At 42.1% G+C, this 23,338-nt stretch overlaps 1 protein-coding gene and 1 long non-coding RNA gene across 24 annotated transcripts in view; one reads left to right on the top strand and one right to left on the bottom strand.

Moving 5' to 3' along the window:
* Positions 1-8,230: 8,230 nt before the first annotated feature.
* LOC138844349 (uncharacterized) lies at positions 8,231-10,996 on the bottom strand. Its single transcript, XR_016216725.1, has 2 exons — positions 9,522-10,996; positions 8,231-8,568 (listed from the first exon to the last, which is right to left on the bottom strand). It is a non-coding gene; the product is annotated as an uncharacterized LOC138844349 (long non-coding RNA).
* Positions 10,997-11,063: 67 nt separating this feature from the next.
* LARP4 (La ribonucleoprotein 4) overlaps positions 11,064-23,338 on the top strand; it is a 63,263-nt gene continuing 50,988 nt past the window's right edge. For 5 of the 23 annotated variants that reach the window (XM_089308332.1, XM_051846280.3, XM_089308331.1 and 2 more), the window contains exon 1: positions 11,064-11,214. In XM_089308332.1, the coding sequence (XP_089164458.1) occupies positions 11,197-11,214 (18 nt within the window). In that variant the 5' untranslated portion in view covers positions 11,064-11,196. Of the gene's footprint in view, positions 11,215-11,554; positions 11,696-16,718; positions 20,025-20,173; positions 20,223-23,338 lie in introns of those variants that run through there. The other 18 variants (XM_070052237.2, XM_070052232.2, XM_070052231.2 and 15 more) reach the window with 14 other exon arrangements.

Below are 23,338 nucleotides of genomic sequence, written 5' to 3'. Positions count from 1 at the left end.
TCAGCTTCCTGCTAATACAGACAGACCCTGGGAGACAGAGTGAGGGTTCAAGTAATCTAGTCCCTGCTTCCCACATAGGAGACCTGGCTTGCATTGCCAGCTCCTGGCTTCAGCCCCAGCCCAGCTACAATCATTGCAGGCATCTGGGGAGTGAACCAACGGAGAAGCTCTGTGTGTGTGTGTGTGTGTGTGTGTGTCTCAAACAAATAAATATTTTAATTTGGTGAGAAAGAGAAATCTGAAAGCAACAAGAGATAAGGAGCATACCACATATAAGGGCATTTGATAAGGCTACCAGTGAATTTCTGAACCAAAATCTTACAGGCCAGCAGACAGTGGGATGATATATTCCAAGTGCTGAAAGAATATAACTGCCAACCAAAAACATTTACTCAGCAAAGCTGTCCTTCAAAAATGGAGAGTCACAGCTTTCTCAGAAAGCAAAAGCAGTGACATAGACTAACCTTAGCCCTTCTCTTGACAAATTGTCAAAAATCCAAGACAGGATCAGAGGTTTAGCCTAGCAGTTAATTAGTGGTATATTCCAAAAAATGCTAAAGGGATTTCTTCAAGAAGAAAGAAAATGTTACTAATTAGTAGCATGAAAGTATAAAATTAACTTTTAATTCTATTTTTTCCACAAACTTTTTGAAGTACTCTTCCGCATAAAAAAATTTCAAATGTTCATGGAAAAATGGAATTTTTTTTTATTTTTTATTTTATTTTTTATTTTTTTGACAGGCAGAGTGGACAGTGAGAGAGAGAGACAGAGTGAAAGGTCTTCCTTTGCCGTTGGTTCACCCCCCAATGGCCGCTGCGGCCGGCACGCCGCGCTGATCCGAAGCCAGGAGCCAGGTGCTTTTCCTGGTCTCCCATGTGGGTGCAGGGCCCAAGCACTTGGGCCATCCTCCACTGCCCTCCTGGCCCACAGCAGAGAGCTGGACAGGAAGAGGAGTGACCAGGACAGAATCCGGCGCCCTGACCAGGACTAGAACCCGGTGTGCCGGCGCCACAGGCGGAGGATTAGCCGATTGAGCCGCGGCACCGGCCGGAATAAAATTTTTTAATGTAAACTTTATTACTAACATAAAGTCTATCAAGCTCAAGACACTTTTTAAAGCAATGAAACCAGTCATTTAGTCCTTCTCTAAGGAATCTGAGAAACCAGGGTTTTTACCATGCCAATACAACCATTTTATATTACTAATAAAAAAGACATGGACTCCCTTTAAAGATTTCTAAATTAGGAAACAGAAACCAGAAAAAGCCAAATCAGAACTGTGAGGCAGGAGCCTAATGATTTCTCATTGAAATTCTTCCCCAATTGCCCTTATTTGATGAGAGCGATGAGTAGGTGCATTGGGTCACATTGGAGAACGGGATGAAGCTCCTTGCTCCTGGCTTTTGCCTGGCCAGCCCCAGCCATTGCAGCCATTTGGGAGTGAACCAGAGAACGAAGACCTCTCTGTCTCTTCCTCTCTCTCTCCGTAACTATGCCTTTCAAATGATTTTTTTTTTTTTTTTTAATAAAGAAAAGGGCCGGCACTATGGCTCACTAGGCTAATCCTCCGCCTGTGGCGACGGCATCTCATACGGGCGCCGGTTCTCTCCCTGTCGCTCCTCTTCCTGTCCAGCTCTCTGTTGTGGGCCAGGAGGGCAGTGGAGGATGGCCCAAGTGCTTGGGCTCCTGCACCCGCATGGTAGACAAGGAAGAAGCACCTGGCTCCTGGCTTCGGATCGGCACAGCATGCTGGCCGTAGCGGCCATTTGGGGGGTGAACCAATGGAAGGAAGACCTTTCTCTCTGTCTCTCTCTCACTGTCTATATCTCTGTCAAATAAAATAAAATAAAAGTTTAATATAAATTAATTAATTGAATTGAATTTTTATTGAAAGCTCTGCTCTTATAGTACAGTAGGTTAAGCTGATGACTGTCACAAGCAAACCATATTGTTGCATGGGTTCCAGTCCCACCTGCTCAACTTCTGATCCAGCTCCCTAATGCATCTAGGAAAGCAGCAGAAGATGGCCCAAGTAGTTGGGCCACTGTCACCTACACACTCAACCACAATAGTAATAAATCCAATTAAAAATTGGGACAGGGACTTAAATAGAAATCTCTCCAAAGATAAACATAAACCACAAAAACATGAAAAGATGACTAACATTACCCATCATTAGGAAAGGCAAACAAAAACCACATTGAAATATGACTTTATGCCCATCAGAATGGCTATCATATGTAAAAAAAAAAAAAAAAAAAAAAGAAAGAAAGTAAGAGACTGTAAAAAAAATGGAACTCTTGGGTCCTGCTGATAGGAATATAAACAGCAGCCAGTATGGAAAACAGCTTGGTCATTTCTCAAAAAAATTAAACACAGGATTACCAAACGATCCAACAATCGCAATTGTGAATATGTGAAGAATTGAAAGCAGACACTTGACAGATTCAAGGGTCAAAGCAGCATTATTCACGATAGCTTAGTGGTATAAGCAACTTAACTATCCCTCAACAGATGAATGAATACATAAAATGTGATAAATACTTACAACAGAATATTATTCAGCCTTAAAATAAGCAAAAATTCTGACAATCTTCAACCTTTGAACCTTGAAAACATGATCAACAAAATAAAGCAGTTCACTTTACGATTTCACTTACATGGTAAACTAGGAATAGGCAAATTTATAGAGACGGAAAGTAGGGCTGGGAGGAGAAAAAGTGGGAAGTTACTGTTTTATGGAAACAGGTTTTAGAATAAGATGAAAAAAGTTCTGGAGGTAGATGATGGTGATGACTGCACAATAGTGTGAATGCATTGTAAAATAGTTGGAGTGGTAAACTTTAAGTTACGTATGTTTTATAAGAGTTAAAAAAAACCAGAACTACAAAAATTAATTAACTCCTGACTTATGCTACCACATGGTGAACCTTGATGCCAGACACAAAAAGCAATCATTGTATGATGCCATTTATAGGAGCTTCCTAGAATGGGCAAACTGATGTTGACAGAAAAGGGAAAAGAAGTTCCTAGGGCCTGAAAAGAAGGAAGTGGGAGTTATTATTTAATGAAGATAGTTTCTGTTGGGCTTATGAAAAAGTTCTGAAAAGAGTAGTGAGAGTTATACACAACTATAAGTGGACTAAATTGGACTTAATTCTACAGAACTGCATAATTGAAACTTATAAAAATGGTAAATGTTTTATATATATATAATTGTGATAATATATATTACCACAATAAATATTAAAACAGGTCATGACCTGTTTGAAGCAAAAATTATTAAATTGTAATAAATATGAAGTTTATTTTTTAAAGATTTATTTATTTACTTGAAAGTCAGTTACATAAAGAGAGAAGGAGAGGCAGAGAGAGAGAAAGAAAGAAAGGGAGAGAGGTCTTCCATCTACTTGTTCACTCCCCAGTTGGCGACAATGGCTGGAGCTGTGCCAATCCGAAGCCAGGAGCCAGGAACCAGGAGCCAGAAGCCAGGAGCTTCTCCTGGGTCTCCCAAGCAGGGGCTCAAGGACTTGGGCCATCTTCTACTGCTTTCCCAGACCCCAGCAGAGAGCTGGATCGGAAGAGGAGCAGCCAGGTTTCAAACCGGCACCCTTAAGGGATGCCAGCACTGCAGCTAGTGGCTTAACCTGCTACACCACAGCGCTGGCCCCTGAAGTTTATAACACATGTAGAAGTATAATACAGGGGCCGGCACTGTTGCACAGTGGGTAAAGCTGCCGCCTGCAGTGCCAGCATCCCATATGGGTGCCAGTTCAAGTCTGGGCTACTCCACTTCTGACCCAGCTCTCTGCTATGGCCTGGGAAAGCAGTAGAAGATGGCCCAAGTCCTTGGGCTCCTGCACCCACATGGGAAGACCCAGAGGAAGCTCCTGGCTTCAGATCAGTGTAGCTCTGGCCATTGTGGCCAATTGGGGAATGAACCAATGGATGGAAGACCTCTCTCTCTCCCTCTCTCTATCTCTCTGTCTCTGTCTCTCCCTCTCTGTGTAACTCTGTCTTTCAAATAAATAAAACACATTTTTAAGAAAATGTAAAATCTAGCAAAATGGTGCATCTAAACCAATAATTGCATCAAATATAAATGATACAGTAGCCAATTAAAAGGCAGAAATTGTTAGATTGCATTTTTTAAAGATTCAATTCATGTATTTCCCATAAGAAACCACTTTAAGTATAAGGACCCAAATGTGTCAAAAAGTAAAAGGATGCTGAGTCAGGCATTGAGCGTAGTGGATTAAGATGCTGCCTGTGACACCAGCATCCAAGATCACTGCATCTGTAAGAGTCCCAGTTGCTCTGCTTCTGCTCATGTGCCTGGGAAAGCAGTAGAAGAGGAATATGCCCCTGCCATCCCTGTGGGAGGCCCAGCTGGATCTCTTGGCTCCCAGCTTTAGCCTGACCCAGCCCTGGCTGTTGCAGCCATTTGGGAAGTAAAATAGCAGATGGAAGACCTCTCTCTTCTCCCTCTTGCTTTCTGTGGCTCTGCAGAGAGTGCCTTTGCAGAGAGGCAGAGTGACAGAGAGAGGGAGAGACAGAGAGAGAGGTCTTCCATCCGCTGGTTCACTCCCCAAATGGCTGCAATGACTGGAGCTGTGCTGATCCGAAGTCAGGAGCTGGGAGTGCTGTGGCATAGCAGGTACTGCTGCTGCCGCCTGCAGTGCTGGCATCCCATATGGGCGCCAGTTCAAGGCCCAGCTGCTCCACTTCTGATCTCTGGTATGGCCTAGGAAAGCAGTAGAAGATGGCCCAAATCCTAGGGTCCCTGCACTCACGTGGGAGACCTGGAAGAGTCTCCCGGCTCCTGGCTTTGGATTGTCACACCTCCAGCCGTTGCAGCCAGTTGGTGAGTGAAACAGCAGATAGAGGATCTCTCTCTGTGTAACTCTGATTTTCAAATAAATAAACAGATCTTTTTTTTTAAAAAAAGGCAAAGATATCTGTTCTCATCTTTTTTTTCCCAAGTATATAATGGTGGCCTTAGCTTATTCAAAAAGAAAAAAAATTAAAAACACAGAGATATGAAGGGAAGAGACAAAACTGCTTGTATTGGCATATGATAGAACTGTATATGTAAACAATCCAATGAATCTGAAAAAAATTCTATGAAGACTAATAACTCATTTCAGTATACAAATCAATATGGCAAAACCTATGGGATTCCCCTATAATGGTTGTGAACAATTGTAAATTGAAATTAAAAGACAATACTGGGGCCAGCGTTGTGGCGCAAAGGGTTAGGCTACCACCTGCAATGCTTACCGGCATCCCATAGAGCTCCACTTCCAATCCATTTCCCTGCTAGTACTCCTGAGAAAGTGGTGGAGGAGGACCGAAGTACCTGGGCTCCTGCCATTAGGGCTATTTGGAGAGCAAACCAGCCGATGGAAGATCTTTCTGTCTCTCTCCCACCCTCCTTCCCTCTCTCTGTAATTCTGCCTGTCAAATAAATAAATCTTTTTTTTTTTTTTTTTTTTTTTTTTGTAAAACAGTACCATTCACAACAGTATAAAAAATACGATATGCCGAGGCAAGTGTTTAGGTCTAGTAGTTAAGATGTCTGCATCCTACGTTAGAATACCTGGATTTGATTTTTGCATCTGGCTGCTGCTGCAGCTTCCTGCCAATGCAGACCCCAAGAGGCAGTAATGATGGTTCAAGTAATTGGGTTTCTGCCACCTACGTGGGAAAACTGGATTCAGCAACCAGGTCCCAGCTTCAACCTTGGCTCAGCCCCGGCCATTGTGGGCATTTGAGAAGTGAATCAGCATATTGGAGTTGTCTGTTTTTCTCTGTCTCTCTACCTCGCAAATAAATAAATATTTTTCAAAATATATGATATAAGTAATGATAAGTCTGACAAAATGTACAAGATCTATATATTGAAAATTACCAAATATGTATGAGAAAAAAATAAATGGAATGATATGGTACGTTCAGAAGTCAGAATACTCAATATTGTTAAGATTTCAATTCTTGGAGCTGGTGCTGTGGCGTAAGGGTAGAGCCGCCACCTGCAGTGCCAGCATCCCATATGGGCCCTGGTTTGAGACCCGGCTGCTCCACTTCTGATCCAGCTCTGTGCTATGACCTGGGAAAGCAGTAAAAGATGGCCCAAGTTCTTGGGCCTCTGCACCCGCTGTGGGAGACCCAGAAGAAAACAGCCAGTTGGGGAGTGAACCAGCGGATGGAAGACCTCTCTCTCTTTCTGCCTCTCCTTCTCTGTGTAACTCTGCCTTTCAAATAAATAAATAATAAAAAAAAGATTTCAATTATCCCTCAAATTTATCAATAAAATTAATATAATTTCCATCAGAATAATAGAGTCTTTTTTTTTAGTAGAACTCAACAGACTGGTTCTGAATTTTATTTGGGAATGCAAAGGGAGAGAGCAGTGTAGGCATAGGGGAATGAACTAACAGGACATCTGTCTGTTCCTTTGTCTCTGACTCTCAAAGAAATAAAAATAAATATAATGTTTTTAAAAGTGCACTCTGTAAACTTCTGGATCGTTACCTACCTGTCTGGCTGGAGCGGCCTATGTCCGCTCACTCCCAGTGATGGTGTCCTGTCCCAAGGGAGGGGCCTCAAGCACAGACACTGCTGTGTGCACATTTCTGGGCTGAGTTCTCGCGGTGGGGGACTTCTCGAGCTTTTCTTCTAATTCAGATTCACCATCTCTCTCACATTCCATCTTGATAAAAATGTTGAGCATTTGGGTGATTTTTCATTTACTTCATCTTTTTCACATAATCTAAACAACTCCTACCAAATGCATCAACTGCGGAGCTAAGAAAAAGGGCTTTCCTGCTCCCCGAGGTCGTGGCTGAGCCCACAACTAACTGGTTGCTAACCACTGACTCCCAACCCTGCTGATGTCACCTTAGCCCCATTATGACATTTACCATTGACTCAAGCATCATTTAAAGGGGCGTCCCCTATATGCTAGGCATTCTATATGCCAGAGGGTAGAAGGGTGAAGGGGGTGTGAGGCAGGGAAAGAACAGACAACAGGAACTCTAAATGAAGCAGAAGACTTAGCCTGGCTGAAATGAGCTTAAAATCCAGGCGTTGAGTCCAGGATCCAGTATTAAATGTAACGCCTGTTCTTCTCTCTCCCTGGGGGGTTTTTCTTAACTATGTCTAGGTCTGTGATGATATACGTGTGTTTCAACTTCCTGAGCTGTCCTTTAACTTTTCTTAGACATGTAGTGACTTGGGAGACAGTATTTGGATGAAGATCACACTCCTTGCCCTGCGCGGTTAACTTGTTTTTTCAAGGAACCTGACTGAAGAAGGCTTTGAAGCCGCAGAGCCAGCTACTTTCTAAGGGAAACAGAAGGTGCTCCGGGCAGCTCCCATGATTGCAGAAATGTGAAAGGATTGGGAGACGGGAGCAATGGAAGGACAGGGTGCTTTCACTGGCTGTGTAACTTTATTTATTTATTTTTTTCACATAAAAAGTACAGAAAGTAATATAGGCCGGCGCCGCGGCTCACTAGGCTAATCCTCCGCCTAGCGGCGCCGGCACACCGGGTTCTAGTCCCGGTTGGGGCGCCGGATTCTGTCCCAGTTGCCCCTCTTCCAGGCCAGCTCTCTGCTGTGGCCAGGGAGTGCAGTGGAGGATGGCCCAGGTGCTTGGGCCCTGCACCCCATGGGAGACCAGGAGAAGCACCTGGCTCCTGCCTTCGGATCAGCGCGGTGCGCAGGCCACAGCATGCCAGCCGCGGCGGCCATTGGAGGGTGAACCAACGGCAAAGGAAGACCTTTCTTTCTTTTTTTTTTTTTTTTTTTTTTTTTTTTGGTGACAGGCAGAGTGGACAGTGAGAGAGAGAGACAGAGAGAAAGGTCTTCCTTTTGCCGTTGTTGATCCGATGGCAGGAGCCAGGAGCCAGGTGCTTTTCCTGGTCTCCCATGGGGTGCAGGGCCCAAGCACTGGGCCATCCTCCACTGCACTCCCTGGCCACAGCAGAGGGCTGGCCTGGAAGAGGGGCAACCGGGACAGAATCCGGCGCCCCAACCGGGACTAGAACCCGGTGTGCCGGCGCCGCTAGGCGGAGGATTAGCCTAGTGAGCCGCGGCGCTGGCCTAAAGTAAGACCTTTCTCTCTGTCTCTCTCTTTCACTGTCCACTCTGCCTGTCAAAAAAAAATAATAATAATAGATAGCTTTGTGTACACCTAGAATGAACAAATATTAACATTTGGTCATATTTGTTTCTGATTTTTTAAAAAGATTTATTTATTTATTTGAAAGTCAGAGTTACACACAGAGAGGAGACGCAGAGAGAGAGGTCTTCCATCCACTGGTTCACTCCCCAGATGGCTGCAACGGCAAGAGCTGAACTGATCCAAAGCCAGGAGCCAGGTGCTTCTTCTGGGTCTCCCACGCAGGTGCAGGAGCCCAAGGACTTGGGCCATCCTCTACTGCTTTCCCAGGCCATAGCAGAGAGCTGGATTGGAAGTGGAGCAGCCGGATCTGGAACCGGTGCCCATGTGGGATGCTTGCACTGCAGGCAGTGGCTCTACCCTTACACCAGAACGCTGGCCCCTAGATATTTTTAAATAAAGAAAAGTATCAGAGATAAAGTTAAAATCTCCCTGTTGTCCTCCCTTGATTCTTTCCTTCCTCTCTGTCCCATCCCAGAGGCAAGGAGAATCATGAATTTGTGTCTAGGCTATTTTTATAGTAGTTTACTACAGGTGTATGTATTGAGAAACCATTTAGTATTGTTTTATGGGTTTTAAACTTTATACAGATCATGAGTTTAAAACTTAAATTCTCTACAAGAACTTCCCAAGTTGAGCCCTTTGAACTTAGAAAATTAAGCATCTCTGCAGCTCAAGTCCTTCCAGATATTAAATATTAATAATTAATTCATTACTTTAATTAAATATTTCCCAGTCTCTTTTCAATCTCATCAGTTACTCCCTCCTCTATGTTCCCAAATCCCTTGCAAACTTATTATTACAATTACTTATCTCACGGAAATGTAACCATTTATTATTTGTCTCCATCCATTAGTCTGGGAAAGACTCAAGACCAAATGTTGGATTTCGTTGTTGTTTTCCTCATATTTGGCATGCTCTTTGTCATCCCTTCCATAGAAACTCTCTGAGATTTGGAGATTCATGATAATTCCACAATCCTCACCCTAAGGAAAAGTTTCAAGCCCTAGAATATTTTCTTTGATGACTAGACCAATCCCTACCCCCTGCTGCAGCCACATGACCCTCCTTCCTCCTCTCCTATAAATCGCAATGAAGTCTATTACTCAAAGTGTTCACTAGGTTTTCTGAAAGGACCACAATGAAGGCAAATTATTTATTCCTATAAATGTGAGGTCTGATTAAACTGTTCATCATTATCCAGCATTTCTTGACATTATCAAGTATTTTGTTAATTACATTAAGTGGTGAGATCTTTAAATAAATGTTATTGCTCTTTCATTGGTTACTGCAAATGCCAACTAATTTAGCATTATCACTCTCTTGCTCTCTTACTTGTATTTCTCACGCAGCATGGAATCCATCAGCAACTGAAAATGAACGTGCTTTGAAACAATTTTAAAGTCCTTCTCCCTCTCTTTCAACCTGACAAGAATTTCTTTGCAACACCATTATGCAACTATCATTCTCCTAAATGAAGAAAATCTCATAGGGCTCCTGTGAAAAAACTGCAAAAAACAGAAAAAAAAATAATTAAAATAGAACATCAGAAGTACTGACGGGGGACATGAAGAGAGCTGTAGGGCGCAGAGTCTTTGGGAAAACCTTATGGAGAGAGGAGGTGGATTGACAAATGAAGGCTTTCCAGAAAAGGAAGAGAGCTTGAGCCATGGCTTTGGAGGTGAGTGTCAACTAGTTTCTGTGTTGGGGGAATGTGAAGAAACTGGTTTAATCATCAGTAGGAAGTAATGCGAGTTAAGGAGGAGCCAAGTTAGTCTTGGATCTATCCATGTTAGCCGTGTGATGGCTGAGGAGTCTTGGATCTATCCATGTTAGCCGTGTGATGGCTGAGGCTTCCGTAACTGACGGCGTGACAAGCCTGGATTGAGGTCAAGTGAGATTCCATGGGATCAGAACAGGAAGGTCTTGAGAGCAAGTAACAGAGGTCTGATGAAAATGAAACCGTCAGCTCCAAAAGCTTGTTTAAAATACCAGAATGGGGGGGGGGGGGGAGTCGGTTGGAAAAGCTCAAGATGATTATTTCAAAGATGAGTGTCTAAACTCGGACGTAGAAGCGGGATAAACTCTGCCGCATTACAGCTGAACAGGGAGTTTGGATAATCGCACAAATACTTATAAACATATTTTTAAAAACCAGTTTTGCTTGTATGTCAGTCATGTGACTTGATGACAGAACATCACGACGAGACTGTCCAGACCAAAGATTATTAAGTGGTGTTCTATTAGTCGGAGATGTGAAGTAACAGTAGATTGATCGGGAGCCTGGGGCTCCCAGTTCTCTGCAGGTGTGCCTAAGGGCTTTTTCGACTGCAAAACGGGTCTGATGACAGTAAGTTGATTGCATAGTATTATCTTAAGATCAATTCACGTAAAATGTTTTGTACAGTGCCAAGCACATAGTAAACAGTTAATACACAATAACTGCCACGAATATTTCACAATTGCTACAGCTTCCCCCCCCCCCCCGCCTCTATTTTTTTTTTTTCTGGTCCTGCGAGCCACCACGTTTTCGGCAAGGCTGGGCGTTTGTTCGGGACACTTCGCAACAAGATCGGCTTTTAACCAGATCTAGAGTTTGGGAACTTTGGGAAAACTGGGTAGCGCTCCGTTTGGCAAGCGATCAATTGCGTCATTAAGATTTTCGCGCACACACACACACACACACACACGCACACACATCCCCCATGTCACAGAATGGTGCCTCCATTCCACACGGCCGCTGGAGAAGGCAGTGCCAAAGTTGAGCGCGCCCGAGGGCTGTCTCTTCTCCCGGAAGTAATTTTTCTCCCGAACCGGAAACAGTTGCTGTTTCAAGGGAGGTGGGACTGGGCGGGCCAGGCCGAAGCGGCTGACGGCGGGGGAGGAGCCGGGTCCACTGCCGGGTGCAGGGGCGAGAGACGAGTGTCCTTATCCTAGGGATTGAGGCTCGGGGCCTGTGAGCCGGTTGGAGTCTCGGCGGCGGGAACGATCGAGCCGAGCGGAGGGAGACATGTTGCTCTTCGTGGAGGTGAGTGGATCCGGTCGTCCTGGGGCCTGCTCTGAGGAGAAGCAGGGGTGTGTGGAGGCGCCGGCCGGGTCCCCGAGCGCCATGTGACTTTCCAGGCCCCAGGCGCCGCGGCACCGGCCGACAGGCTGACACAGCACCTGGGCCGTGCGGGCCGCCGGCGGCCCTCCGCGCGCCCGCTCCACGCCGGGGGTGGTGGGGAGCGGGGCCGGTGGTCGCAGCCGGGGTCGGGTGGGGAGGATGGGAGGTTGGAGCCCCGAGGGGCCTCCCCGGTGCGGCTCCGAGGAAGGGGAAGGTGTCCCATATGGGTCTCCCGGTGGGGAGGCGAACGGGCGGGGTGGGGGCGGGGGCGAGGGCGGAGTCTGCGGGAGAAAAGGGCGATCAGGTGGGCGCGCTGTGCGGGTGCAGCGAGGCCTCGCGGGGCCCTCGGGGACGGAGGTCGGCAACATGTGGGGGCCGCGCAGAGCGAAGGCGAGAAGCGGTTGCAAGTGTTGTGTTTTGTGTTTTTTTTGGGGGGGGTGGGGTGGGTGGATGGGAAGAAAACTGAAAGCTGCTGCTTAGCCACCACCACCCCTCACCCCGCCGCCAGGTTTTGTCCGATCCCCGTCCCTGGGTCTCTGGAACGTTCTGTGAGTCCAGGCGAGTTTCTGCGAAGCGAGGAGACGCCACCATAGGGTTTGGAAGCCTTGAAAGGCACCGCTTTGACCTTTTGTAAAAGTTACTCAGGCGGCGGCTGCGTGATGATGGGGGGATGGGGGGGTTGGTTCCGTGAGCCGATTAAAACGCTCGATGACAAGGAAAATTCCAAGAATGAAAGAAACTTTAGTCCGGGGAAAAGCCGGGTCTGGATATTGCTGTTTTGGACAATGGAAATAACTTTTTTTTTTTTTTAATGACTTGTCACTGGCACGTCTGCTGTGTTCCTGGTTTAGTTTTCTAGGCAGCCGGGTACCGGCCATCCCCAAAATACGAAGTTGAGTTTCTGTTATTTCTGCCCTTGTCTTGTGTGCAGTGAGCATCAGCTGACTGCCTGGTCAGTGCTTTGAGTAGATTCCAGATCATATTGTTCTTACATTGTGAAAACGTCAAACCAGCAAAGCTGCAAACTTCGCAACTTGGCATTTATCAACTATGCCCATAAAAAGAATCTTTTTCAATGAGGGAAGGAATTTGCAGGTTGTATAATGGACGCGGGAGCTGGGACAATCTGTGGTGGGTTTTTCCTGGTGCTGGGGACGAAATCTTATCCCAGAGTCTTCCGGCATAAAGTTAATAAGTGACTTTATTTTATTTTTTTCTGTAGCTGGCATTGTGTAGCTGATAGATTTGAGATCTTCAAAAGACACTGCTATGTTACAGTATTTCCAGCGTTAATAATAAGTATTCGTTGGGATATTCCAGACAACTCAAAAAGATTAAAATTAGTGCATCCTTTGTTTACCATTTTTTACATCCTCGTTTCCTTTCGCTAGAGTAAGAAATGAGGTGATTTTAAACAGTGTCGATTTGTTTTGGGAAATATTATGCCATACAAATACTGCATATTTTACATACATATGTGTTTTGCCAGGTAAAAGAAAGATTGTAAAGTTTGATTTATAGCCATATGAGTTCCAGGAAAAACTTTTGATCTCGAAATTCGGTCCTTGGCTTAATTGAGATGTGAACTTAAGTAATGGCTCCATTTCTTGGATATTTAAATTAGATCCTTTCCTGCCTCTGGAGCAACATTGCAACCTTTTTACACATAAGAAAAGAGAGTCCAAGAAGTTAAGTAACTTAGTAAAAGGAATTTAGATCAAGGTCATTCTGGTCAAATCGTGAACAGGCTTTTAGCAATTCAGACCTGACAACCAGTTTAGACTAACTCTACCATATCTCTCACTAAACTATTTTTTAAAGTTAATATCTTTGTTAAGCATTTTCTCTGAGTCAGTATGTCATTCTTTATTTTTCTAGTAATAAGTTTCATTGGAAATTAGCAATGTTACTAAATATTGAGGGTTGAATATAAGACATGATGTTGAAATCAACACATTGAGGGGAAAGCATTTGACCCAGCAGTTACAATTCTTGCATTCCACAAGAGAGGAGCTGGTTCTAGATTCCAGCTTCCTACCAGTGCAGACCCTGGGAGGCAGCAAGTGATGGCTCAATTAGTTGGGTCCCTGCTGTCCATGTTATGAGACCTGTATGGAGCTTCTACTGTCTTGACTCTGGCCCTAGCTCAGGACTGACCGTTGCAGCCATTCGGGGAGTGACCTAGCTGGTGGGAATTCTTTGTCTGTCTGCTTCTCTCTCTCTCTCTCTTCCTCTCACTCTCTCTATATATACTTTTTCAATAAGTAGATTTGAGAAAAACCACATTGGTCATTTGGTATTTTGTTAACTGATATTTGATTCCTATAACCTCACGATAAGGAATTTTTCTTAATGATGAATTACAGCTCAGAAGTTAGGTATCCAAGGTCTTTCAAGTGTAAATAATGTGGAGACTAAAGTCTGAAGTCTGGTTTCTAGAACACAAGTCTGTTGCTCCAAAGCTTATTTTTGTGCATTCCCCTAAGCCAGGGTTATTAATCTGAGTCCTTGGATACAATTGAGGAAATACATGAGTTTGGTTATGAGGAAAAAAATTTCCTGTTTATTTTCACCAGTTTACAACTGAAATCCAGATGGGAAAAAAATTGGAAATTCTTTAAATTTCAGTGGGGGCAACAGTCTGACCTTGGCACTAAAAGAAATAACGTATTTTTATATCATATGAGAGTGCTTCAAAAAGTTCATGGCAATGTATGTTAATAAAAACTATCATAAATTTCAAAACATTTTGCAGCAAAATAAATTTATAATTCTGTTGTTCCATGAACTTTTTGAAGTCCACTCATTAGTTCTTGTAGATGTCCTGAAATGTTTATGTTCATTATTCCTTGTTATTTTATACATTAGTAAAGTATGTTCATGATTGTTAGAAAATTTAAAATATTTTGATGACTTTCAGTATAACTCATTTGCTTTGCTACCTTGTGTATTTATGAAATCCTTAAACACATTCTGAGAGGCGATTCATAGATTAATTGGAGTACTGAATAGGTCTGCATCACAGAAGAGATTAGGAACTGCTTTACTACGCCAAGTTGTTTGTGGATCATACTTGACAGGGTTAATCTAGTATCTGAATCTTCCATAGTTGTGTTCAAAGCCTTTTATTCATGGATCCTTTTGTGGAAAGACCCCAACCTAACTATTTTATAACTGGAATCAGTGGCATAGAGATAATAAGACAGGTCTTCAGAAAGTTCATAGAAAATGTATATTATTAATGGCTGCATATGGATTCCATAATTATTTTGCACTGAAATAAACTTTCAATTCCTTTTTCCCATAAACTTTTTTTAAAGTTCTTTTAGTAATGATAATGCAGTAATAGGGATATATGTATCTATGGTGCTTAACTGTGTATCAGACACATTAGATATTTTCCAATGTATACATATACAGTTATATATATCTACTCAAACCTTGCAGTATCTCTATTAAGTATTACTGTCCTCATTTTAAAGATAAGGAAACTAAGGCACTGAGAACTAGAACTTGCCCAACTTTATATAGCTAATGAATGCTGGAATTGACAACTCTTGAAGCCATCTAGTTATAATGCAATAGATATCTACAGGCAGACAAATTCTGTTTCAAATATGAAATATAGCTTTTTATAACTTGGTCTTCCAGACTTCAGTAGTTTATCATGGATTTTTTTTTTTTTTGGCCACTTATTTTTTGAAGCAGACATAAACAATATCTGTCTTTGGGAAGACATAATAAGGTTAGATAATGCACAGAGTTGTCAAAAATGACCTCTCAAAATTCCTTTACAACAAATTCTGTAGGTTTGAAATGGCTGTGTGAATCTTTCATCTCAGTGTTACTGCGTTATTTAGATTTTTGAGCCCAAGGAGGGAAATGGAAATTTTTTCCCATTATTTTGTGATTAACATTTTGTTTATTTTTCACACTATTCCGCCCCCCCCCCCAGTATTATCAGCCAGTTGTGCTTGCTTTAGTTGTTTGCCAAGTGTTTTAATGACTATAAAATTGGGTGTCTGTCTGTATTTGAGTTTTTCCCTCAAAAATGAATATTTAGATAGCAGTGACTTTGGTACTGTAGGATGCTTAAATAGCACTTATACAATTTTTAAAATGATTTTTATTTATAATATACAAACTAAAATTTATAATCTAAACTTTTTTTAAAGATTTATTTTTTATTTATTTGAAAGACAAAGTTACAGAGAGAGGTAGAGACAGAGAGAGACGTCTTCCATCTGCTGGTTCACTCCCCAGGTGGCCAAAATGGCTGGAGCTGCACCAATCCAAAGTCAGGAGCCAGGAGCTTCTTCCGGGTCTCCCACGTGGGTGCAGCGGCCCAAGGACCTGGGCCATCTGCTGCTATCCCAGGCCATAGCAGAGAGCTGGATTGGAAGTGGAGCAGCCGGGACTAGAACCGGTGCCCATATGGGATGCTGGCGCTTCAGGCCAGGGCTTTAACCTGCTGTGCCACAGTGCCAGCCCCAGTCTAAACTATTTTTAAATACACAATTCAGTAGTAGTTTCAGGTATATTAACATGCAGTCCTTACCACCACCCATCTCTAGGATTCTTTGTCTTACAAAGCTGATCCCTCACCACTATCTTAATTTTGCATAATTTAAAAAATAATTTTGTCTGACTTTAAAGTTTTCTGCTCTTTTAGATATATATTATAGCATTTTAAATTTTAGGTTAGCTTTAGACTCTGAAATAAGATATGAAATATTTGCATAGATATTTTTTCATTAACTTTATGTTAATTGTAGATAGTGATGTGCCTTTTTACCCCAAGTATAGAGCATAAGTTTTTTCCCCATTAGTTTAAATAGTTACTTGTATAAAAAGTTATTAGATACCACTGACTGAAGATGAATTTTTAGAAGAAATAGGAAGAAAGTATATAAAGAAATTATGAAATGATTGATAAGAAATGTTATTATGAATAAGTGAATAGATGACTAGTTTTTGAATGATTTTATATGGAAACATTGGAGCTATATGTAGACTTAAGAATAAATAAAAACATTGGCAAGTAATAGCTGTAATGGACTGAAAGAAAAAAGTGAAAAGTGAAATAAAATGCTCAGAAATGATAAAAATATGAAAGTATTAATAATGCTTCAGATTACAATATGTAAAAAACCAATAGCTAGAATTATTGATAATAAACTACTTTGTGTTTCCATCCATTTAAATTTGAGTTATTTGCCAGCCCCGTGTTTCTTCACAGCTATTGGAAATAGTCCTTTATATTAGCCATGAACAGTTGAAATCCATACTTTTGGTCTTCTTCCTTGGAGCTCAAATTAGATTCTGACTCTAGTCAAAAATGGAGTGGCAGGGGTAAGGGGTGGAGGGCGGCCAGTGTTGTGACACAGCAGGTTAAGCTGCTACCTGTGACACTGGTATCCCACATGGGAGCTGGTTTAAGTCTCAACTGATGCACTTGGGAAGGTAGCAGAAGGTGTCCTAAGTACTTGGTCTCCCATGTAGGAGACCCAGATGAAGCTCCTGGCCCCTGACTTTGGCCTAACTCAACTCCAGCCACTTTGGCCATTTGAGAGTGAACCAGTGGATGATCTCTCTCAGTCTCTTCTTCTCCTCTCTCCCTGTAATTCTGCATCTCAAATAATTAAATCTTTAAAAAATAGAAGAACAAGAAGTGGCATCTGGATCTATGTTGCCTTGGAGTAGAAAATGGAGGATGCTGAGAAAACCATTGTGAAGTTGTAAAAACGATTTCTGACCTGAAAATCCTTAAAATAGAAATGAACCTTTGGCTCTGGTGATGTTTATAGCATTTTGATTTATCATTCCTATAATCTGTACTTTGCTTAAACTTTGCCAAAGTTTCCTACTTGAGATAAATTTCCAATCTTTTTAAAAACACCATTAATGTTTTATATTATGCAGTTATTTTCTGTGAGGATATTGGAATCTTAGGTTTAACTGTTAGCTGTAGAGCCTGAAGCAGGTGACAGAATTCCTTGATGTTTAAGTTCCTATCTGTAATTTGAGAAGAATAACGTCTTCTGACATGAGTTGAGTTAGTTTGTATTTGTGTTGTTGATGGTGTTTATGCGTTAAGCCTTGTGATTCTGTGTAGGTAAGGGCTTGATATACTCTATCATTTCATCTTCTTAGCTATCATGGAATTTATTCATTCATTTATTTATTTTAGTATATATGTAGTTACCTTCCAAAAACCACTGAAATCTATGCCGTCTGTTGTATAGATTTCTGGAAAGTTTATTGAACTCTTATGATAGTAGCACTGATAATTGAAAAACTACTGTGAGGTGGAGCTGACTTAAATAAATGTAGAATGATTGATTTCGCGTTCTCATCCCAGCCTTGTTAAATTAGTTTACTCTGGGGCAAGCCAAACAAATTAAATAATCTTTATTGTTGAAGAGTATGTTTTTGGTTGCACAGATAAAACTTTTAAAACAAGAATGAAGATTGTAATATGTTAAAAATACATTTTTTAAGATTTAAGGGAATTCATATGATAAATTGCAAATAGACACTTAGTTTCTGAAGAAAAATTTTCTAATGTAAAAGTCTAAGTAAATAAAAAGAGATGTTTAAGTGTCACATCCTCACCTTTTCGTTTCATCTGTTCCTTGTCAGGTCAGGTGGTGCAGTCTGTGGTTCATAGCCTATCTCTGCATTGATAAACACTGGCTCTAACCAGACAGAGGAATATTTTAGATAGATGAGTATTTATTCCTAGGTGTAGGGTATGAAGTACAGGTGTTAAAACCAGACTCCAGCGGTGAGCCATTAATTAACTCTGTTGAGTTTATGTATTACTGAGGGGAGAGAAAACGATTTTCTTGTCAGTGCAGAAAAGTCAGGAGTGATATGGTTTATGTAGCGCATAGTTGGTTGGTATTTCATGCTAATTACTACAAATCAAGTAAGGTGGACAGTACCTCCTGTTTTGCCCTGGGTGGTCACAGTGTCTAACTTTTTTTCTAGAACAGATGTTTCACCTTGTTTAGTTCTCAAAAATATTCTGGGTTGTATGATAACTTCTGGTTTTTCAGAAAAGATCAAAGGTTCACTGGTGCTTACAATGGCCAGACTTTTTTCTTTCATAGGAATAACAAAGCAACTTGGTGCACTTGAGTTGTTACTAAAATATTTGTTATTGAATTAGTTATGGAAAATTAAATTTGTAGGACAAAAAATTGCAGTTGAGCAAGATAAGTAAAATGGAATTTTTCCCAGCCTTTTGAGGTGGAGGAAAAAAATAGGGAGGTATTGTTTAAATAATAAGATACATTTATATACATGGTTACGTAAAAAGTATTTAAAAACTTGAACTGCAGGCACGCTGAATCTCTACTTAGACTATGGTACCTTAGGCAAGTTGTATAATCTCTGTTTCTCAGTTTCCTTATCTGTAAAGTGAGGATAATATCAATATATGAGGATAATATTTAAATATCATAGGGTTGTTAGAGAGAAATGACAGTTAAGGCGGAACACTTAGAAAAGTATCTGGTGCTGAAGCACTAGATATCTGAGCTGCTGTTCTCCTGTATACATATGGAAGAGAAGTTCTGTTTTCTCAACACTTAGATTTTAAAGTACCAGGTTTGCTAGCTTGATAATGCACACTAGGAATAAAAATGTACCCTTTCTTGAAAAGGATTATTTCGATATTTAAATACTTATATTTGAGGTGACTAAGTGTAGTAATGGCTTAATATTTTGAGGACTATCTAAACTATATCTAATAACAGTTGTTTGGAAATTTATCTGAGAGACAGAAAGCAAGGTGGATTGAGCGAGTCCCCATGCACTGGTTCACTTCCCAAATGCCCACAATAGTTGGAGAGCCTGGAGAAAATACCGTGGGGTGGTCTGGTTACCTTGCTATTCCAGTGTGATCAAAATACTAGCTCTTTGCCCCTACCCTGAATTTCTGACTCAGAATCTGCACTCTGTCCAGATTCCTGGATGATTCTTACACACAGTAGACTTTAAGAAACACTAATGTAGCATATGTTAATTCATTAGTTCATTCAAGAAATTTTATTTCTAGTCATTCACTGCTCAGGGTAAAGAGAACAGTGAGCCATAGCAAGGTCATTGCCATCGCAGAGCTTGCACATAACATAATTTGTGATTAGGATACGAGTTTTGTGATGGAGATTGAATTATATTGCATACCGTGAATATTATCTTTAACTAGAAATTAGATGTACCTTGGCCCTGGTATAGAAATCATTGCAGATTTGAATTGACTTCTGCCCTGGGTGTCATAGTTCTTATCTGGTGTCTATTTTCTGTATCCATTTCTTCTGGGTCATTAACCATTCTAGGGAAAATGGGGATCAGGAACCATTAGGCTTGGAGAAGAGATTTATAAAGTTCCTTGTGTAGTTTATGATGAACTGTCTTCAAATTTTCCTCTGTGGCACCTGTAGTACAGTGGCATGGACTCTCTAAAGTAGCTCAAATCCTAGTTCCATTTTTTTGAGCTTTGTAACCTTGATCAGTTAAAGTAACTGTCCTAACTCTAAAATGTGGATGATAATAGTATTTAACAGATTATTATAAAGATAAGCTAAGTATTCCCTAAATGTTAGTTATTCTGTGTCAGAGTGAGTGAAGAATTCTCACTTTAGTTTTCATTTTTACTTTATAAAAGAGACTCCAAGGCATTTCCTGGTGAGGCTCTGAAGTTACTGTGCAAAGTGAAATGACAGGTGTTTGCTTTTCTTTTTTTCTCTGTTTCAGATACTTTTAATATAGTGGCCCTCTCAATATTAGAGATGTAAGAATTTGAATCTGGATGATTGATCTGCCATGGGGCAAATAAATTTAACCAATTTATACATTTTATTTTGTTTTACAGCATTTATAGGGTTAAGTGGCATGGGATTTCTGTTTCTGATAGTAAATCGGTAAGTAAAACAAAAGGTTCTATATGTCCAAAGAGATAGTTTCACCATATTTATGGTGACATTTTCTAACTCTTGGTTCAATTTCCTTGAAACTACTGTCTCTAGGAGCTTGCACTGTGGCATAGTACGCTAAGCTTCCACCTGCAGCGCCGGAATCCCATCTGGGCGCCGTTCAAGACCCAGCTGCTCCTCTTCCCATCCAGCTCTCTGCTTTGGCCTGGGAAAGTAGTGGAAGATGGCCCAAGTCCCTGGGCCGCTGCACCCATGTGTGAGACCCAGAAGAACCTCCTGGCTTCTGGCTTCCGATTAGCATAGCTCTGACTGTTGTGGTCATCTGGGGAGAGAACCAGCAGATTGAAGATCTTTCTGTCTCTCCCTCTCTGTCTATAACTCTCTCAAATAAATAAATAAAATCTTAAAAAAAAAAAACACCTACTGTCTCTAAGGACAGGATAATAAGTTTGACAGGAATAGATGGCTCCTCCTTTTGTTTGTTTTTAAGATTTATTTATTTACTTGGATGTCAGAACTACAGAGAGAGGGAGAGACAAAGAGACCCTCCATCCACTGGTGTACTTCCCAAATGGCTGCAAGGCCAGGCTGAAGCCAGGAGCTTCCTCCAGGTCTCCCATGCAAGTGGAAGGGGGCCCAGACACTTGGGCCATCCTCTGCTGCCTTTCCTAGGCCATTAGCAAGGAACTGGAGTGGAAGTGGAGCGGCCAGGACATGAACCAGTGCTCATATGGGATTCCAGTGTCGCAAACAGCAGCTTAACCTGCTAAGCCACAACACCAGCCCCTCAGTTTTTCTTTACTCAAGTGCTTCTACAAAGAACACTCTTTTATAGAAATCCTTCAGGCTAAAATTCACTGTAGCAGGTAAAGGTGTGAGCATTTTAAGGTTTTTAATATCAGTACTGACAAATTGCAAGCCAAAGAAGTTATGCTGATTTTTTAAAAGATTGATTTATTTATTTGAAAGGCAGAGTTACAGAGAGACAGAGGCAAAGAGAGAGAGGTCTTCCAACTGCTGGTTCACTCCCCAAATAGCCGCAGTGGTCAGAGCTGGGCTGATCTGAAGCCTGGTGCCTGGAGCTTTTTCCAGGTCTCTCATGTGAGTGCAGGGGCCCAAAGACTTGGACTATCTTTCCCAGGCCATAGCCAAGAGCTGGATCGGAAGTGGAAAGTCAGAGTTAGAGGGAGAGATAGAGACAGATCTTCCATCTGCTGATTCATTCCCCGAATGACTGCAAAACCAAGGCTAGGTCAGGCTGAAGCCAGGAGTCCGAGGCTAAGAGCTTCCTCTGGCTCTCCCACATAAGTGGCAGGGGCCCAAGGACTTGGGACATTTTCCACTGCTTTTTTTTTTTTTTTTTTTGACAGGCAGAGTGGACAGTGAGAGAGACAGAGAGAAAGGTCTTCCTTTTTCTGTTGGTTCACCCTCCAATGGCCACTACGGCCGGCGCACCACAGCTGGCGCACTGCATTGTTCCGAAGCCAGGAGCCAGGTGCTTCTCCTGGTCTCCCATGCAGGTGCAGGGCCCAAGTACTTGGGCCATCCTCTACTGCACTCCCGGGCCACAGCAGAGAGCTGGCCTGGAAGAGGGGCAACCGGGACAGAATCTGGCGCCCCAACCGGGACTAGAACCCGGGGTGCTGGCGCCGCAGGCGGAGGATTAGTCTATTGAGCCACGGCACCGGCCTCCACTGCTTTCTTAGTTACGTATGTTAGCAGGGAACTGGATTGTAATTGGAGCAGCCAGGACTTAAACTGGTGCTGTAATATGGGATGTCAGGCCTTGACTGACCTACTGTGCTTTTTTTAAAGATTTATTTTATTAATTTGAAAGTCAGAGTTAGAGAAAGTTGGGGGGGGGGTCTTTTATCCATGGTTCACTCCCCAAATGGCTGGAGCTGGGCTGATCCAAAGCCAGGAGCCAGGAGCTTCATCTGGGTCTCCCACTTGGGTGCAGGAGGCCAAGCACTTGAACCATCTACTGCTTTCTCAGACGTATCAGCAGGGAGCTGGGTTGGAAGTGGAGCAGCCAGGACTCAAACTGGTGCCCATATGCTGGCACTGCAGTCGACAGCTTTACCCACTACACCACAGTGTCAGCCCCCCTTCTAGGCCTTCATGGTATTTTTATATACATACATATTTACCCGTGTACAGCGATTTTGTATGTTAATATGATAGAGCAAAGTGGGGCCGGCATTGTGGCACAATGGGTTAGGCCACTGCCTTCAACTCCAGGATCACGTATTGGCGCTAGTTTGAGTCCTGGCTGCTCTGCTTCCAATCCAGCTCCCTGCTAATGTGCCTGGAAAAGCAGCAGAAGATGACTCAAGTACCTGGGCTCCTGGCTTCAGCCTGGCTCAGCCCTAGCTGTTGTGGCCAAATGGGGAGTGAACCTGCAATGGAAGATCTCTCTTTGTCACTCTGCCTTTCAAGTAAATAAAATAAGTCTTTAATAAAATAAAAATAACAATTGATAAAGCGAAGTGTTTGTTTTTTGTAACTTGATTTTTTTTTATTCAGTAGTTATGTTTGGAGCATTTTTCCCATATTATAGTAGTGCCCCCTAAATCCAGGGTGATCGAAGACCCCCAGTGGGTGCCTGAAAGTATAAATAAGATTAAATCCATTTTTTTTGCTGTTTTTTCCTATACATAAAGTCCTATGATAGAATTTAGTTCATTAAAAAAGGCAGTGTGAGAGACTAGCAAGAATAACAATAAAACAGTTATAACAATAGGCCATAATAAGAGTTAGATGAGAGTGGGCTCAAAATGTGTTAATATTATAGATATTAGCAACCTTATTAAATGAATTTTTTTCTTAAGAACTTCCAACTTTTCACTCAAAAGAACTTTGCAACCTCTCTTTGGGGGTATCATAATTACTATAGCAACCTTAGTATATGACTTTTTTTCTTGAAAACTTCCAACTTTTCACTCAAAAGAAGTACTTTACAGCTTCTCCTTGGGGTACCTGAATTACTAGCATCACCACCTCTTGTCCTTTGGGGCCATTATTAAACACAAGCCCTGTGGTACTGCCACAGTTGACCTGATGACGGATGATCTTACGACCATGACTGCTATTCAGTGACTAAC

The sequence above is a fragment of the Oryctolagus cuniculus genome, chromosome 11 (assembly GCF_051225735.1).
Source record: "Oryctolagus cuniculus isolate XC-2025 breed Fujian yellow rabbit chromosome 11, ASM5122573v1, whole genome shotgun sequence".
NCBI classification, from domain to species: domain Eukaryota; kingdom Metazoa; phylum Chordata; class Mammalia; order Lagomorpha; family Leporidae; genus Oryctolagus; species Oryctolagus cuniculus.
The sequence above is the reverse complement of the archived record's forward strand: the minus strand, read 5'-3'. Positions and strand labels throughout refer to the sequence as shown.